The sequence below is a fragment of the Haemaphysalis longicornis genome, unplaced genomic scaffold (genome assembly GCF_048455015.1).
Source record: "Haemaphysalis longicornis isolate Haplotype H1 unplaced genomic scaffold, Haemaphysalis longicornis Haplotype H1 scaffold_4, whole genome shotgun sequence".
Taxonomy (NCBI): Eukaryota; Metazoa; Arthropoda; class Arachnida; order Ixodida; family Ixodidae; genus Haemaphysalis; species Haemaphysalis longicornis.
In genome coordinates, this window is record NW_027526361.1 from 122777889 (window position 1) to 122797527 (window position 19639).

Here is a 19639-nt window from a genome sequence, read left to right on the forward strand (position 1 = left end):
GGGGGGGGTTGCATTAACGACTGTTTGTGAGAGCACGTAAATTCTCTAAAGACGTTTCAGGGAAGAATTCCTGCAACTCATTGCCGAAAACACAGCTCAACTGCTCACCAAAGCTTCGTAAAGCACACGTAAAGCTTCGGAGGCGCTCGCAATCTACACAATCGTGGAATTTTCTGTTAGCATGCAATCAATCATACCACATGATAAAGAGATAAGCTATTCATGTGGTGTGACTCTGGTAGGTGACACAAAAGATTAACAATCTTATTCCCACCCTTCTATTTTCCTTTCTTGTTATTCGTGCCATTATCATTGGGGCGTGCACTAACGTAGGTAGGCAGTGAAATCAGTTTATGTTTATTGCGGTATCTTCCAGACAAATTTATTGTTTCTTTATTGCTGCGTTGTCTTAAAGTGGTTCTTCAGCTGGGTAAGTGCTGCTCGCAATAATTGCTCTTGCGGGAGACTGTACTCGTTAAAGTTATCGCACTTCACACGGAAGTCAAGCTTCACCTGCAGCTCTGCCTGGACAAGTTCGTGCTAAGATTGTGTGGCGCAGCGTGACGCGCATTGCTGAGCGGACGTTCCATCGCATAACAATTTCTAAATGAACGGTCCGGGACAATTCCGAAACATATAGCAGTCCCGACGGGGACGGCGCGGGACTCGGGACGTTGTATGAAAAGTTGGGACAGTGCCGCTATATCCGGGATGGTTGGTAACCCTACTTGTACCCCATCTTCAAACTTAGCCAGATTGTTGACAATTATTGGCTAATACTATTGCCGATTGGCTGAATTTTTTTCTCTTTTCCGTCGAAGCCACCCCCCCCCCCCCTCTCGCGTCCCTCTGTGATTCGACGTAACGCCCTCAGCGTTGTCACCTTCATAAAACTCGGCCCGCCATCTGAAAAGCCATTGCCATTATGGCTATGAACTACCTTTACGTCGCTAATTACGTCTTTTTATTCGCAGATACAAGGCACGGTTGATTTGTATTTTGTTATTTTTATTCGTATCTGAGGCCTTCTTTTGCGCTACCTTCATGTCTGGACATTGGTTTTAAGGGGAGATGTATAAGATGCACATTCTTTGATTTTTGGCAGATCGTTTTTAGTAAAATTTCCTTTTTCTGTTTTTCATTCTTCTGGGTTTTTCAAAATTCTGTTTTACCAATTATGTCCATTTATCTTAATATAACGATTAAAGGCGCTACTTCCGCTAACTCGTGCATTTCTGTGGACATGCCTGGCGTTACACGTCCACGCTGTCGGTGTACTGGGCGAAGAATACTATGCATTAAAACAACGCGTGATAGTATAATAGAGGTAGTTTATGCATTGTTCTGCTGATGTTAACACTCTAACGGTCGTTGACTCTGTATGTATCATTTCCTGTTTTCTGAAAATCACTTTGTCTTTAACGAAGGGTTCGCCTTTCTCTAGTGTTTCAACACCTTTCGCCTTCCTTTTTGCAGTTTTTCCTGTTAGGCAAAACTGAAAAGAAACCACACGATGATGGTCATGATGATAAATATGCCGCCTTTGTAAACAATTATTTAAAGCTGTGAACAAAATCGCGACATGATGACGAACTCCAGTTTTTTTCTGGAGATCACGAAATGTAGAAAATGCGCAAAGATATGATATCCTTGCTTTCCTGTTACTATTCTAATATAATTTACAAAGGCTCAGATGCTATAGTTAGCTCGAGCGTTACCAAGACGAACTAGTATTACACCATCAGAACAGAAAGTGGCGAGAAGATTGGATGACGAGGATTATCCTGAAAATTCAACATCACGCAAATGCATATATGACCGTCCCACTCACTTTCCAAAGTTGCAGGTATGAGACCTGCTAGTGGTAAAGAAATATGTGAAGAGATACCATTGTAAATACATATGAGACCTTTTCTAGTCATAAAGACATGTGCTAGGCCACGAGCACGAAGACTTTGAATGATTGATTATGAGGCCTCAACCGCCGACGCTACAAAGGCGATTTGGCGAGCCGTAGTGGATGTAGGCTCCGGAATAATTTTGACCACCTTTGTATCTTTAACGTGCGCCGAAACCTCGAACACATGGGCTTTTTTGTTGCTTTTCAAGTCCATCAGAAAAAGGTCCACCGCGGCCGGGATTTGAACCCGCGCCCACACGCAGATTTTAACATTCAGTATGCTCGGCCGACAGCCTAACCCCATTCGTGCTGCAGCAATACAAAGCTGTCTTATAACACTGCTTTGAAAGACGTATTCCTGCAGGCTCTCAGGATTCGCGTTAAATAGATTGCGAATGTTTGCTGAAATTCTGACTCCAAGTACCTCAATAAATTACAAGTGAAACAGCTTAACAACCTTGCCAGCACCATAACGTTAAAAAATCCTAAAGATTTTAAGCCTACAATAAACACAATTAACAAATGATAACGTAGTCTACATACCTGTGTGGAATGTGGCCCCGTACTATGCTTGGGAGGGCACCAATCGCTCCTGCTGCGAGAAGGGTGACGATCAGGGAATGCAGTGCTATAGTCCGTGGCTGGGGCCTGTAGAAGTGGACTAAACTTGCACCCAGAATTGTACCGATGATGTTGGAAAACATCATGGTAGAACCTGCAACACGCGATAAGGCAGGCAGTTAAATCTACGGCAAGTGGCATGTTTGTCGACCGTATTTGAGGCCAACGAGGATGGAGCATCACTTGATCACCGATGTAACTAACAAGCTCGATGAGGAACGATCATTCCCAAGTCCCACAGATACACGGTTCATTCGATAGGCGGTTTAACTTGATGATTTCAAGGTTTTTCGTTTACACCAAAGCACCAGTACTTTTACGAAGAAGCCGCATATCAAAGTTTTCGGGGGTAGCTCTTCAGATACGTTAAAAGCCACTGCGCGGAAGCACTCAAGAAAGCACATGTGTTGACTTTAGAAGACAGCCCGTGATCTTTGGTGAGTGTAGTGTTACAAATGCAAACCGGTACCCACTTTTGCCCAGCAGGAATTGTGAGAGTTTCACAGCATGCTTGAGTATCGTGCGTCACAACATAATAGCGTCGTCTCATTACCTGTCTCGATCGACGACACTGGAAAAACTGGACAAGTTCAATAAATATGTGAATTTCCGCTATAGCCCGGCATTGCGGATTAGTCAGCACGCATTACGCCTCATTTCCAATTGACAGATTCAACACTGAGTGGAACTGTGTTATTTTGGGGCGAAAAGAACACCTCCTTTTTTATCAAGCTCTAGAAAACGTTGACGGACTTCAGTTTGATTATAGTGCAAAAACATGGAGCTACTAATTTAAATCCCTAAGAAGTCCCCGCACTGACAGTGCACAGAAATTCCGTACCGTTTACAATTTAACCGGGAACTACATGATTAATGTTAGCGGGCTAAAGTCGGCGTTATGTAACAGTCATCTAGGTGGCCTGTGGTCTTACAATCTTTTGCGGGGTAGTTTCGGCAGAACAAGAGTACAGTCGTTTCTGTACCCATACTCCCTCTTTAGAAGGTCATGTATTGACCGAAGGATAAGTCTGTAGCGTGTACAACTGTAATATAAACCACTAAACTATCAAAAGTTGTGGTAAACAAAATCATTTGCACTGGAACCTGGGTGTGGAAACGGCGGTATGGCGGTAGCACTTACTAGTTTTCTTATGGTTACGCAAGTCGCCACATGCAGCGTATCGTCTGTGGGAAACCCTTTAATGTCCACTTCGGATAACGAGGTGGGCATCCCAAACGAACGATGCGAACGATGCATCGCAATGTTCGTCAAGCGAGTATTTCCATTTCCGGCCATGGCGAGTACCGACCCAATACGGACTTTTTTTTTAATTTTAAGTTTACAACATTGTTTACCTGGCAGCGGCAGTGGTGACCTACGGCTATTAATTCATCGTAGGGGAACGTCGTCGGCGAGGCGAGGATCCGGCGGCAAGACGGAGGCGCTTAGCGTTGTTCTTCTGGTTGCGCAGGTTGGTCCTGTCACTAATTGTCTAAAGAGGCAGTATCTTGCTTTGCCCGTTCCACCCCAAACTTTGTTAACCGTACTGTGTTCTCGTCGATCCGGAGCTGCCCGGACGTGAGCACAAGTCCAACGACAATTTCTTCTTCTTTGGATCCCCGCCTTCTCCCTGCCGCTTTTATTAGTGTGCGGAGGGGATATAGAATTAAATCCAGGGAACACGGAAAATCTATTTCCGCGGTTCCTTTAAGGGGCAAAGTCTTATCTTGGCAAAAGTAAGGTCCATAGATGAAAACCAAAATAGGCTCCCTCTTGATGTAACAGATTTAAAAGCTCGTTTTCATGCTGTGAAACATGAAGTTGCGAATTTTGATGCCATGAGTACTGCTTTACCGCTATCGAAGTTCAGCAACGACAGGATCGTGCGGCACTGGCTACTACAACAAAAAGATTGATGATCTTCAAAAGTGAGGAACAGTTTGATATTTTATGATTTTACGGACGCAATTGCAGCCGAGACAGATTTAAAATCAGATAAACTTGATGCGCATTTGTGTAGCTTTAAGCTGGAACTTACTGTTGTCAGTATTGGACGTGGGCATCGAATAGGGGCACATTGTGGAGGCATACCGAGTTCATTATTTGCTAATTTTCTTCTTTTGTGTCTCGTCAATATGTGCTGTCAAGAGCTAATTACTTAAAAGTACAGATTATAGCGTATCAGAACATTTTTCGCGCTTCGTTCGCGGCAAAAATAAATTATGGATGTAAGCAAGTGAGCATAAGCATGAAGGAAAGAAGGTTACTTTCATGTTCGATGCGCTGCACTTAAACGGAAAACGGTGTCAAGTAGATAAAGCCACAGGGGGTGTGGTCTAACAATGACAAATTTGTACGCCAAGTGTTTCGCAGCCGCTTACTTTTATGGTGATTAGCTATCAGAGCATAGAAAACAAAATCGACGATTTTTCTATGGTGGCAGGATCGATACGACCCTCAATCATTTTGAGCACAGAGTCGGGGCTTGATTTTGCAGTCGCGGATTCGGTAGTTTTTGCTCCTGAGTTTCAATGCTTCCGTCGCGACCGAAGTGCAAGAAGAGGAGGCGGCATAAATTTGTAAATTTTATTGTACTAGTACACTATTGGGTTCTTCTCCTACTGACATTGCATGTGCTTTTTGTAGGATTCATCTGCAGAATGGGAAAGTTATCACAGATGGTTCTTTCTATAGCCCTCCTGGAACATCGTACGAGACGTTTTTAAATTTTCTGAGTATCTCGAAACGATTAAAGGTTATCAAATTTTAATTGGGGGAATTTATTCTTCCACATATTAATTGGTCATGCAATGAACCAAAGTATACTGCCGGAGGCGGACTATGTGCGACTTTTTTGATATTCTGGGTGATTACACATTTGAGCAGTACGTCCATGCCGCATCGCTAAATGCCGGTACAGGTTATGCTTTTGAATTACGTGTTTGTAATATGCCGAGTATTGCATCGATGTCCTTGTTTACCCGATGTTAGAGACTGCTTAATGGTTTCGGCTGATGTAATTGTTATGAATATATCTCTATCCCTAAAAGTTGCTAGAAAGGTGTATGCATATAAGAGAGCAAATTATAATACACTTAATTTGCTATTTTACACATACTTTGCCACTTTTGATAGACTAGCAGACCTACTAAATACATGAACAGTTATGGAACGTGTATAAAGAAAAACTATTTTACGTGGGGGAGACTTTCATTGCCATTAGAGTCTTGTGATCAGAACGCACTAGAATAAACCATGGTTTGCTACTCCACTGCGTATTTTACCGCGACGTATAAGGACAATGTGCGGGGGATGTAAAAAAATAGGTTCTTAGTAAAACAAGTGTGAGCCAAAAAGTTTGAAACCTAATTTTGAGACTCTAGATATAGCAGCTAAGAAGTCTCACGTTTCAAGCCTTGGTAAGAAGCTCGTAGAGGAATCGAAACAGCCTTGGAGATACGTTCGTCTCAATGGTAAAGAAAACACAACTGTTCCTCCTCTAAAATATTCTCACACAATTTTTCACAATGATGCATCTAACGCAGACATATTTAGCAATTACGTTTCGTCAGTGTTTAGTCAAAATTATTTGCGCGTTGTTAACACAGTTTTTTTGTTCCATTTAAGCAGAGGTGATACCTGAGGTCCCTTTATGTATGACCGGTATTCGAAGATTGTTAGAAAGTGTCAAACCAGAAAAAGCGGGTGGCACAGACGGCATTTGTGCAGCGATAATAAGGAACTGTTCGGCAACGTTATCTTTGTACTTTCATGGTTTATTTCGAAAGGGCTTAGGATATTAGCACGTGTTACACCTGTTTACAAGAATGCACCAAAGAATGACGTTGAGAACTGCAGGCCGGTGTCTTTAACTTGTATAACATGTAATATATTTGAACATGTCCTTTATAGCTGCATAATGACCCATTTGGATAAACCTAATCTCCGGCATTATAGTCCACGCGCCATTCGTAAAGGTTTTTTTGCTCAACGCAAATTGTTTAGTTAACCCATGATTTAGATCTGGCAATAGATAAGCAGAAAGTAGTTGACTGTATTTTTTTGGACCACAAAAAAGCATTTACATTGTTCCACATAAACTCGTTGTTAGTAAATTACGAGGCTAAAAGCTGATTGAATCTGTTACTGCACGGATAGCCGAGTATCTCCCAATAAGACAGCAGTCGGTCGTTTTCAACGGTTGTTCTTCCGGATATGTTCGTGACATAAGAGTTCCTCAAGGCTCAGATGTGGGCCCCCTTGTGTTTCTATTATACATAAATAATATTACTATCGGCCTCAAATTTCTGTTCAGGATGTTCGCGGATGACTGTGTAGTTTACAGGGCTCTAGATCATGAACGTTATTCCGAAAAACTGTAGCATACTTTGAATGTAATAGCATACTGGTGGGCCCATTCAGAAATGTCTTTGAATGTTAAAAAGTGTGTTCAAGTCACCTTTAGAGGGAAACCTTCATACCAGCTGAATACTAAATGACGCTGTTTTAAGCGCGGCCGGAGAATATAAATATCTAAGAGTTTATTTACAGAGTTACTTAAGGTGGAACAGGCATGTTCGCAACATAAAAGTGAAGGCTGCAGGCGTTGTGGGTTTTCTAAGACGAAATTTCAGGGAACTTGCATCCATCTTAAAAGAAAAACCGTATTTCACTCATGCGCGCTTATTGTTAGAGCACGCATGTGTTTGCAGGGATGGCTATACTAAAGAAATGTCCGATGCACTTGAAAATCTACAGAATACGGCCCTGCGATTCATTTTACGTAATTGGGATCGTCAACTTAGTGTTAGAGAAAGCAAAAGTAAACTTCAATGGAAAGACTTGAGAGATCGCAGACAAAGCCTGATGTTGAAATTCTTACATAATATTTACCATTCGAAAACTGGAATCGATAAGGAGCACTATATCAAATCGCCATCCTACATATCCTAAAGAAGGGATCACAATCTTGAAGTAAATTAACTTTTCTTTAGAGGTGGGGCCTTGCGCTATTTATTTTTTAGATAAATACGAGAATGAAACAATCTTCCGCCAATGATTGCATCCGTTGTTTTAATGATAATATTTATCGCACTTTCTGTAAATAAATTCAATGTTATTTGGTTTCAAATTTGATGCGTATTTTTATGTATCCCCCTGCCGTAATGCTAGCAAAGGCAAAGTAGGTATAAAATAAATAAATAAATAAATAAATAAATAAATAAATAAATAAATAAATAAATAAATAAATACAGAACTTATCTAGGCACCTTATATATTAACTATTAGAGATGGTACCAAGATAAATATAATAAGTGCTCTAAATGCGATGCCTTATTGTGTACACACGCTAATATTGAAAGAAACGCACGTTATCATTTCGTCGAGGAGTGCGTTGGAGAACGCTTGAAATTACTATGCCAGATTCTTCGATAATTTAAATGTAATATTCGAGGATTTGCAACGCTGAAGAAGCAAATAATGAACCGAAAAAGTCTTTTTAACCTCAGTACTTTGCATGACAGAAACCAAGCGGTGGTCGTGACGTGAGGCAAAGGAGAGGGCATGCAGGCATTATTATGTGCGAAAAACACAGTTACTGAGAGCAAAATGTAGAGCCTCCTTCTGTTCTCAGCGGTAATAAAGAGTACGCACTCCAAACAAAAGCTAGAGTGACGAAAGGCTTCTGTATTTATTGGAAGGTGGTGAACTACAAAATTGTGCATAAAATCACGGCTGCTGTTTAAAACTTCCTCGGAATGTGAAGTCGGAAAGATAGTTGGACTATCTGTCCATCTGATAGTGAACTTTCGGTTGATATTTCCGACCGCGTGCGTCACCACACGGCCAGCCCCAAGACAGCAGTTCTTCTCACTATCCACGCCCAGAAGCATCATGTTCACCTCCCTAGGTACCACCTTCCCTTGGCAAGGTGGCTCGTATTGCATGCGCCACCGCGGCTCACGTTCCTTTGGCACAGCTCTTTCTCTCCCCCCAGCGCGCTGCATGGCCTGTCTCAGAGCCACCCTTCGACCCACGTCCACCACTATTGCTTCCTTTTCATGGCGCATGCCCCCATCTCGTGCGCCAATTTTCTAGGCGATTCTGTGTAAACCAAAACAAATTTTCCACCATGTGTTTAATGAAACACAGATATTTGCAACGCCCCCAATTGGAAATTGTTTAGCGTCCAGTAACGGTGGGGAAAGAATTGGGTGGGGTAAATAAAGTCACTTTGAGAGGAGGGGGTTACGCAATGAACTGGACGAAGCGAAGACGGGACAAACACAAGCGCTTGTACTTGTCTCGTCTTCGCTTCGTCCCGTTCATTGCGTTGCCCTCTACTCTCAATGTTATGTACCAACCGGCTCAAGCTTCAACTCTTCTAAATGAAGTCAGTGGACGAAAAAAAATGCTTGCGAGGTGGGGAGCATGAGCCATAAGGTGAAAACAGCAGCTGCCGGATGAGGCTTCCGAGAAAGGGCGACGGGTCTTGGAACGTACTGAATGCGCCTTGTACCTATACTTTTCGGCGTGGGTTCACCGCTTCATTTCAAATCGCTTAGGGGACAACGCAGCAAGCCCATGTCGAGGATGGGGGAGGCGCGAAACCTCGCCATGGCGGAAGAGGCTACACAAGTCGACATGCCACTTGTCGTGACCGCCTTCGGAAGAAAGCGGACATGGACATGCTGCGGCATGTGCCTGATGAGAGCAACACGAAATTTAAACAAAACGTTTGGCAGCCGATCAAAAGAAGTTCCAACTATAGTTCCGCCTCCTCATTCCTGTAAAGTTGTCAGCATCAACCATATTTTTTGGTGTAGCAGCCATTTATTTACCTGTCAACATGCTGGCCTTGGACGCACTCTGCTTAAACTGGTGCTCGAGGTACTTGGGGAAGTTTGTAGAGTATCCCATCATTGCGATGTTGACGGCAATGGTTCCGAACAGGCGGTACACGTAGAGAGGGTTGGTGAACAATCTTTTGAGCACTTGAATCGAACCTGTGCAATGAAAAAAAAACTGATTGATTTATTCCCACAAGGACCTAAGAAGTTTCTGCCTTTTATAACCTTCAAATGCAGAAAACAAATCGAATTTCAAACCACATTCGTGCGTTTGGAGTATCGCCATGTTTTGGGTGATTTAAAATATTCAAGGCTATGGGTTTTGGGGGGGGGGTTTCTTTTCCCTGAGGATAGAACTGATAAATAACAAATTGTTAACCTGCTTAACAGAATGACAAATCACGGGTGGGCAATAGCAACGTTGGCAATTTAGAGGGTTCACACTTTATGATAACTGATAAAAATTGGCACTGTAAATGTTTTTTATCAAATCTCAAATAACCTAAGATTGTCCTCCACGCAATTCCACATTACTTGGGCTGTCATATTTGGGCACACGTTTATTTATATCAGTTCAAAACTGACATAATTCTATCCGAATTTCTTTTGTGCTAACACTCCGCCAGTATGTGCGGCAGGGTGCTTTCCGTCTTTTTGCAGAACGGGCAGATGGGGTCGTGTTCTGCCGGGAACATCTTGTTCAATAAAGCTGGGTGCGCCAGTGACCCCGCTTGTGCGCGGCGCACTATTGTTTGTTGCTTGCGGTCGAGTTGCTGGTGTGGCACGGGAAGCCGGCACCTGGCGCTCCTGTACAGCGTGGTAATCTCGTAACTGGGTGCGGTAGCTCGTAACTGGGTGCGGTTGCTCCGACTCGTCCTCGGCCCGGTCTGCTAGTTCGCGGGCGTAGTGGTCGGCGAGGGCGTTGCCTTCCACTGTCGAGTGTGCCGGAACCCACACGAGCTCAACGTCTCGTCCCGGTGGGCTGCGCTTTGCGAGAATTGCTATGGCCGCGTGGGAGACGATCCCCTTGCGGTAGTTGCCGTAAGCCGTCTTGGAATCTGTGACGACCGTATGCACGTCTCCGTGCGTGAAGGCGAGAGCGATGGCCATCTCTTCTGCTTGGCTGGCATCTGTCGTCCGTAGCGACGCGCTGGTCACCAGCTTGTCGATGGTCGTGACGGCGTCCACTGCTTTGCTGCTGTGCTGGGGAAGTGAGGCGTCCACGTAGAGGACCCGGGGGTCTGCTTCCAGCTGTCGGGCGAGTGCCTGTGCCCGCGCGGCACGCCTCTCGTCGTTCCTGCCGGCCTGCATATTGCGCGGCAGGGGCTTGGTCTTGAGCGCTTCCCTCCACGGCGGAGGTAGAGGGTGCTTGGGTATCTGTGGTTCGATGGGCCAACCAATCATAGAGATATGCAAACCTTTACCTGTTTGAAATTGCCGCCTTGAAGGGTCACTGAAGTGAGTTCAACAAAGTTTGATTTGTTGTTTCACTGTGTACGTCAACCCCTTTAATAGACAGCAAAATACTCTGCGCCAGTACGGTACCTCAAAAAGTGAGTAATTTGCCGGAGGAGCGCAGATGCCTTGGGCAGTTTGAGGCCGCCGCACTGAATACTGCAATGATGAATTTTAGCTCGAAAGATGTTAGGTTATTTCAGCCGGTGTTATTTTGATTCTCACCAATCAAATGACTGGAGTGTTCACGCACGCATTATGCTGGTTAAAATAAAAGGAATTCGCAAGTATATTTATGAGGGTTTAGCAGTGTGTCCTTATAACCAACATCAACAAACCAACAGAGAAAATGGTGCGAAGGGAAGGGTGGTTTAGAATACACTGTTAGCGCCGAAACGTACGAGTAAATGAAGCGTGAAACTCTGGGTAAGGTAGTCGTTTTCAGGCTTTTATTACGGTATAATGGTAATGAAATATTCAGTATTTACAAATCTTTTTAGTGTCCCTGTGTTGATACTTGGCTGTCAAATTGATGCTTCCACCGGGTCCTCACCATTACCAAATGTGTAAAGAAAAGAACTTGCCTTCATTGCGTCCAGTCTTCCGTGCGCTAACATTACCCGTAGTTTTTACTGCGTGGTCTTCTCGGTTTTCTCCGGTACGAGGAAGTAGCGCCAGGGCTAGTAAATTTATAACGAGGCATACCGCAATCACTGGATACCCCAACCACCAACCTCCCACTGTTTGGGAGCCTTGAGAGGCATCTGCTGGAACAGCTGCGTGATAAAAGAATAAATTTGAATGCAAATTTTCCTATTCCAGCAAGCCTAATCACGCATGTACGATAGCTGCTACAGATGAGATAAATATACCCTTTACAGTGTTTGCTGTTCTGTTTCTCTAGTTTAGCGCGCAAAATTCCCCTTAGCTGTGCGGGAAAAAAAGTGTACAGTACTGACAGAGCTGCTATTGATCAGTGGTTCAAAAGGTTTCTGCTCTCAACAAATCATATTAGCGCAAACATATTTTGGAACAGAATTTTATTGACATAATGCACTGCAAATTGTAAGTTGCCACATATAAAAGTGGCATGATTCTTATATTTACAGGAAACTGCTCAAACACCTTCCGGTGAGAAAAGTGTTAATGAACTGTGACAATAAAATCTTCGATATGTGAAGCCTTCAGGGAAGTGTAAGAATCCGAAAGAAAAACAATTATTAAAAGTCCTTTATGGTTTCCAGCAAAACAAAAAAAAAGATAAATAAATCATGGTACTAACCATGTCATATAGTTTTCAGTTGTTTAAGCAATGACAAAGCTAAAAATACCAGAAAGACTTTCACGCATCATCTGACACCTGACCACGATTCAGACTTGATAGTAGCCCAAAGCGGTTTCCATATTGCGGTTCAAGGAACCCTTCATACTGACCGGAAGCAGCGCCCGACTGGCATATCTGCTCCAATTGATAGGCTAACTACAAATATACGTAGTAGTACAACTTACTGAGCAGACAGATCAGTCACGTCGCGCATCCGCCATGGTAATTTAGTGAATACCATTATCTCGAGTCAAACGACATATTTTCGGTTACATACAAGCCACCCAATCAACTTTAACAACCTGATTTGCACGAAATCTGGCAAGGGCTATAAAACGCGAAATAATAAAAAAAATCGGAGTTGAAACTATTGGACGTGCACAAATATTTAGCTGGTTTCCGGACGGACTAAACCAAGCTTCTTTTCATGTCGTGACATTTGTCTGATAGTACCTATAGTCAAGGAAAATTATTTATGGTGGTTAATATGCATAAATCCTCATAATAAAGTCGCCAACTGGAAGAGAATAATGCATCGTAAAATATGTATGCATTCAGTAAGAGTAGTATGCACCTCCCACTTCAAACCCTTTTTTAAAAGCGAAAGCCGCAATTTCATCGCAAGCATGTGTATAGGTATTGTCCACAGCATTCACCCACAGCAATTCTAAAAATTTCGCCGTTACTAGAAAAATCCACCCAGTACACAAAACTTGAAGGAGCCTCAAGTTGCTCCGCTCCTTTCAGTGTAGAACGCGGTGGCGTCACCATAGTAGGCGGTGAGGAAGAGCCTGTGGGGCGTCTGGCACAGATATGCGGTAGGCCATCCTCCACACGTTTATGAACAGCGAGTGCGCGGTGACGTGCCTTACACCCTAACGGAGACGTCATAGTAGACCCTTGCGGCACCCAAGCAGCCAGAAATTCTCCGCTCCGGCGAGCACCCACCTTTTGGGGTAGCAGCTTCCTATCTCGGAGATTTTGTTGGCGAAACTACGTAGGGCTATGGGATTTTTTGCTACCAGTTAACAACACCGACGACGCCTGCTTTTCTGCTGCACGGGTCCTAACGTACCACGTTAAAGTCCGCGTGTTGCTTTGAGCACTTTCTAAATGAATCTTCACAAAGAACTGCAAGCACCAGTGAACTTTGTTGTCTACCTTGGCTTGAGCAATTGTGCTAGTAGAGTTTTTTTTTAAATGAGGAAGAAACAGCCTTACCCCACGGGCTCTCGCTGTAAGTGAGGCAAATGGAGCATAAAGCGAGACCCACACCTCGACCAATGAATCGACAAACGAACATCGTTCCTGAAATGAAAACACAAAAAATTATATGCAACAGACATTTTACAGTTGACGCGTCTGAAAATCTACGTGCACGATCCCGCAAGCAATTGTTTTTTCAATTTTTGAGTGAAAGCTCTACTGCGCTACATCATTCAAGGTCTTTATCGCCCAGATTTAGGAGAAATACCCAGTGTAGAGTAAGATTCTGCGAAGGAAAGTTTCACATCCACCTCAGTGCAGCCATACGGCTACAATGGAAAGATATGCAGCTTTCTCAGAAACTGTGCAGTTGAAGAAAAATTCACCCTTCCGTTAAGCGCTGGTCCTGGGTTCAAATACTGGACCAGGACGAATTTTTCTTCTTCTGTGAAGTTTCTTGGAAAGCTTTCCTTTGTAGCCGTATGGGTGATTTGAGGCGGATGCCAAACTTTTTTTCCCATCATTCAAGGTCAATCGTCGCGGCAACTTGACCTTCACCCACCGCGCAAGCTGCGACTTTCTTATCGCTTCGTTCTCTCCAAAACCTTCTCCTGCGATATTACGACGGTGAAATAGCTGCTTCGCAGGCGCTGAATGACGCATGTGCTGGCTGGGCCATCTGTGCGGACCCTTCGACGCAAGCGAACCACGTCACTATGTCAGAGATTAACTGCTGCTTCGCCAGCGCTTGGTCACTCAGACTGGCCATCGGTGGCGCCCAGTCTGGTCTGTCCCTGGGTGCCCTTCAACGCAAACGAAAGGATGAGACTACTCATACAGTAGTTATAGCTAGACGGCAGGTTTAGACTTTTTATGGAAAGGCGAGCTTTCAACAAACGCTGCATGCGTACTTTTTGGTTTCCCTCGTTTTAATTCGGTTTAAAATTGCTGAACCTTAGGAATTTTGTAGTTTTTACGCTGGTGTAGCTTTGCTTTATAGTTTCCGGCAACACCTTCTTTACGTTTTAAAGCAAACCTTTCTAGCTCTACCAGCCAACGGTTCTTTCGTGGCGTGCGGGGCAACAAACTCCCAAAGCGGCGGAGGCGGCGTTGGGGTGCAAGGGGAGGGCGGAGGGTTTCACTCACGGAGCACACTGTAGATGGCGCAACGAATTTACTCAGCGTTCTCCGCGCGGAAGTGCCTGCTCGCCGGCGACTGCGTCGGCGGTACGGCTTTTGTCTTCTGCTTTAGCGGCGGTTGTTTTGGGCCTGTATTGAATATTTTTGTTTGTGCCCCGGAAAGAAACCAGTCCAATCGCAGCAATTCAAATAAACTGCGTAGCTCAAACAAGAAGAGATTCTTCATACTGAAAAGGACAAACATTTTATGAAGTTACTGGGCTGCCTGGCACTCTACTATAAATAATGCCATTTTGTATCTTTTGTGGCCACTCATCAAAGTATCGCATGCACTTGTTGCCTGCGTGGTCTAACAGTTCTAGGACTCGGACAAACAATGGGCTCCAATTAACGCTGTGAAGGTGGTTGGAAAGCAAAGCTTCAAACGACACCCACAACAATTGCCCACGAGACGTCACTTGAATTCACACACGTGGCTCTGCAAAGAGTGAAACCAGAGATTCTGCCGGCCGTTACCAGGAATTAGTGGGGGTGTGGCATCCCGAACGCAGCACCAGCGTCGGCCACGGCCGGGCTACAGCGCCGTACGCCGCCGGTGTAGCCCAGCCGTGAGTCGGGAGAAAGAAAACGGAGAGGAGCGTCTACCGAAGATCAGACAGCGGAACCTAGCCATCCCGATGTGCTAGCTTGGGGCCACACCACCGCGCGACACAGGCGTATACACCGAAACGATTCGGCATGTGAACTTAGTGATTCCCATTTATACCGATTTTAACTAGTTAGTTTAATAAGTTCGCGAATAGCGAAAAAGCTGGGGGAACTGGTCATCAGGACCAGTTGCTACTTTTGTCTTTTGTAGAACCTTTTAAAACACAACCGAACTGGCATTCACCAATTTAGAAAACGGAGTCCCATTCGTGGCAAGCAGTGCGCAAAGGCAGCGTTTCTCTAGCGGCCAGATATCTTCCTTCGAGTCCGGCTTACCCAGTAGGGGTTTTCGAACAAGTTAATCAAGCAGTGCAAGGAAGTGCGCAGTGCACGCAAAAAAACTGCCCCCTGAAAAAAATTACTCTGCGAGCAAAAGAGATACTGGAAGTGACGTTCGCAGGCACGAGGAAATTACAACGAACGGTCGGTTTTGCTACGACTATAGCTTTGACAGTTATTCCTAGCGAGCATTCCTCAACACTGTTCGACAGGTCATTTAAAAATCTTCAAGACAACGAGACAAAACCAAGTTCAAATTTGACGGGACCCCTGAAAAGGCTGCAATAAAATTAGACAGCTGTAATAACAAACATTTTTATTTTATTCCGCAGTCTATTCTCTAACTACAGCTCACTACATCCCGGGTCACCCGAAAGGTTTTTTCGTCTGTTTTACAGCCATCCCCTGTTATCGATAATTTGTTAGGGCGTACACGTGGCGTAAGTTCGTCGAGTGACCGGGTTGGGTGGTTGAAGCAGGTTTCAGGACACACGTGCCTGTTCGCGTATCCCGCAGGTGGCCAGGATGAGGTCCGTATTCCAAGGGTAACCCTATGCGCATGTCCTTTTTTACAGCGATACGCTGTGATTGCTCACTTTACACACTAAACAAGTGGCGTGAGTTCAGAACGGAAGCACGTTAGGTCGTTGTCACTGGCACCATTGCGCATGGGCATCCCGTAGCTTCTCATGAGGGTGTGCGCAGCCTGAAGTTTTCCGCACAAGTGCTACACATTGAGAGATTTCGGGGAGCGTTCAGATGTATTTGTGCCCGTTGACATCTGTTGATCTGAAAAGTAGCACGTTATATTCCATCATATGTTCCGATGGCTTGCCGGATGGAAGCAGTTAGTGTGCATGAATTGGCTCCTGAAATTTTTTAATCTACTCGGCTCTTGACGAGCGCGGCTCTGTGTGTGATAAATAACACTGTAAACAATGTTTCCTTAGGAATATATTTTCAGGAAACCTGTGGCAGCCTTTGTACCTCTGCAAAAGATAGAATGAGTTAGACGAGTTGGATAGTTTTTGAAATCTTTTTTTCCACCTGAACCTGAACCTAAATTTGTTTTCTGCACCTGAACGCTTCACTAATACACCCGCTCAGGAGTGCTACATGTAAAACTTTCTATGCACAGTGAACGGTAAAATCATGTGTTACAAAAATGTGCCAGTAATGTTAAAAATCAATACTTATACCTATTATATAAACTGACTTTAATAGACCGTGGCGTCGCCTCGAAGGGTACAAATTATGGCACAGATTTATCACGTGACCAGAAGAAGCCCACAGGCAAACCAAAGTATGCCAGTCGTGTATAAAACAATATTCAGTGTCTGTCCACTCGCCAAGAAGGGTGACAAGCGAATATGCAGTGCCTAATGTTAGTGTAGGGGTAACAGCTTACTTTCATAGAATTTGTTTCGGGATACTTCAGGTAAACGAACAGTTACAGGCGTTTTCTCTAACCACACTCCTTCCGTAGGTGCCTATATATCGACAGGAGACAGTAATTCTGTACTGTTTACAATTTGACCGCAGGAGTAATTTTCACAATGAAATGTGGTAGAGTCGTCTTAGGGGCTCATTTTCATATAATTTGTTTCAGGATTCTTTCGATAACACATGAGTAAGAGCCATTTGATCTATAATTGCTCCCTCTGTTTGAATTGCCATGCTTCACTGTGCAACCCACAAGGTGGGAAAGCCAGCTTCCAAACTGCAACCATACAACGACCCCCCAAATTCAGCTTAACCTCTAAACACAAGTGCAATGCTGAAAATACATCTTTTTAAGGACAGTATAAGCCGTCTAAACCAAAATACGATGACCCAACCTCTTCATTGTTTTAATATTTTTTATACACCAAGAACCAGTTTCGGCACGTTGGAAAACCTACTGCAGAGAGGGCGTGAGAATACCAGTATAAACTGTCATCAGCGCCAGCCATAAAACAGCACCGCTACTAAAATATGAATGATTTCTAAAGTAAACAGCAACTGAATAGTTACGATTTGTAAAGTGTGTTTAGGTGCTATTAGGTTGGATTGAAGTTAACTAGTGTCAACTAAGGTGGGTAAACGACAGTACAGCTCTGAGAGGATAATTTTGATACGGTAAAACAGCATGGCTTCTCTGTCGATGGGTGTACGTACACATATATACTTCCAGACCCATCGGAACCGTCCCGTCGACGGTGGGCGTGTGGAAGCATCCCCATGCTTCTGCATTAATAAACCGCCAGCAGAAAAAGGCCAAAGTGCCATACTTTTGTCTTTGACACGTTTCTAGTGAGAGGTACGTTGTACGACTAAAATGTACAGATCAAAGAATTGGTAATTATCAATGTGTGGAAAATATGTTTCCTGGCAGTGTTTTGCTAGAGGGAGCGTTAAAGGGCTTTTCGTAGCACGTTGAACAATTAGGTAATGATGTTAGCTTTGATAACGTTTTCAAGTACCCACATCTTCCGGCGTAAAAAGGTAAAACATGTAGTTACTGCTTTTTTTAGCTTGATAAAATCCTCCTGCCTTTATCAATTTCTAAAATAATTATGAAGTACAAGAGGCAGGGCGAGAGCGTACAAGCAAGTAAGAGTTCTAAACCCAGTCCGTCGGCTCATCTTTCATTAGTTTGAAAAATACCGGTGGCATCCGATACCACCGGCTGTAGTTGTGTATGTTGCTTAATATTAGCCTGATTCGTATACAGTAAAACGATAGAATGTATATATTCACTTCATAGCAACTTTAATACTTGCCCATTCGTCAATCGTCGGTATGATACAAAGGCTAGTAGATATCAAATAAATTTTACATGTAGAGGGGAAGGAGTAGTAAAAGTTTTTTTCTTTCAAAATTTAGAGCGGAAGATCGGACTATTTAGGCGTGCCATCGGTATGCTTTTGTTGCTTGGGCGTCCCACTGGGTCAGGTGTTACTGTTTGTGCAAGTCCGAGCTGATCAGCGCGAATTCCCACCGCTCTGGAGTAGGTGAGGGGTGTAGGCAGGGAGTGGCTTTCGCAGAAGAATACGAGATGGGGAGTTTTGGTTGCTAGTTGCCGTCAGGGCAGTTGCATGTGAAATGGCTGGGGGAGGTGTAAAACATGTTGATTTTGTTATATGTATCAGTTTGCAGGCTTGGGCAGACGTCAAATTCTTTGTTGGTGAGTGTAACATGTGGATGAAGGTATTTTGGGCAGTGTGGCGGAAGGTTTACATTTATTTGATCTTTATGTCCAGTGTACGAAGGCGAATAATCCTTTTTACTCAGTGTGACATGACTGGCCGATGGCAATTGGCATTGAAAATAGCGGAAATTTCTATTGTCACAGATGTCCCTAAGAACACACCACTCAAGAATCACAGAAAGCCAGGCTTTAACCAACACGTTTAAAGGATAATTCTGCACTCTGTTTACTTTACTATATGTACGACCGCCCGTCTTTTCTTAGATACGAGTGTTCAAACGGGTGACATAATTTGCGGACGCTTAGGTCATCAAAGTGTTTCCATTTTTCTCCGGCAGGTTACTCGACTGAGGGATAGGACGCTTGGAGATTGAATAACCCCACTGTAAAACACCTCATTTCAGAGAAAGTTTTTTTCGTAAGGTATCGAGAGCTTGGGGCTTTGCATATTCTTGCAATATCATGCTTTCAACAAAGCACGTCCACTAGAGATCGAGTTCCTAGCTGGGGAATCACATCGAGGATTAATAGCACCGCGTAACCCCTCGCACTTGTTTTGACGAGGCCGTAGAAACTGCTTGTCGGTGAGAAAGGGTGACGCAACCACACGTCACGCCCGCTCTACCTGTCTGTACTTCCGCTGTCACTACGTTCCTCAGAACAACGAGCCGTGCATGATTATGGGTGTCGGTGGCCTGTTTTCGCCACTTGCATAGCGGGCCCGACAGGTAGTAGGAAAAAGCCCTGATGTGGAAGTGTAGGACGGGACGAGGGAGGGATTAAAGTAGCAACACAGGACCGGATGTTTCACATATTCTTTTCATTTCAACTACTTGAATGTGAAAAAAGGGTGATGAGTGGCCAAGACGACAAAGCGACACCGTGGAAATTGAACGCGAATGATATAGGAGAAAAATATAAGCTGATACGTCTTACGCGGGTGCAACAGAGTACATAAAAAACC

General features: G+C 44.1%; 1 protein-coding gene across 2 annotated transcripts in view; it reads right to left on the reverse strand.

Moving 5' to 3' along the window:
- LOC144179362 (solute carrier organic anion transporter family member 74D-like) overlaps positions 1 to 19639 on the reverse strand; it is a 39810-nt gene that overhangs the window by 13528 nt on the left and 6643 nt on the right. For both annotated transcript variants that reach the window (XM_077707690.1, XM_077707689.1), the window contains exons 3-6: positions 13374 to 13460; positions 11413 to 11604; positions 9365 to 9529; positions 2444 to 2615 (exon numbers count right to left, since the gene is read on the reverse strand). In XM_077707690.1, the coding sequence (XP_077563816.1) occupies positions 2444 to 2615; positions 9365 to 9529; positions 11413 to 11604; positions 13374 to 13460 (616 nt within the window). The remainder of the gene's footprint in view (positions 1 to 2443; positions 2616 to 9364; positions 9530 to 11412; positions 11605 to 13373; positions 13461 to 19639) is intronic.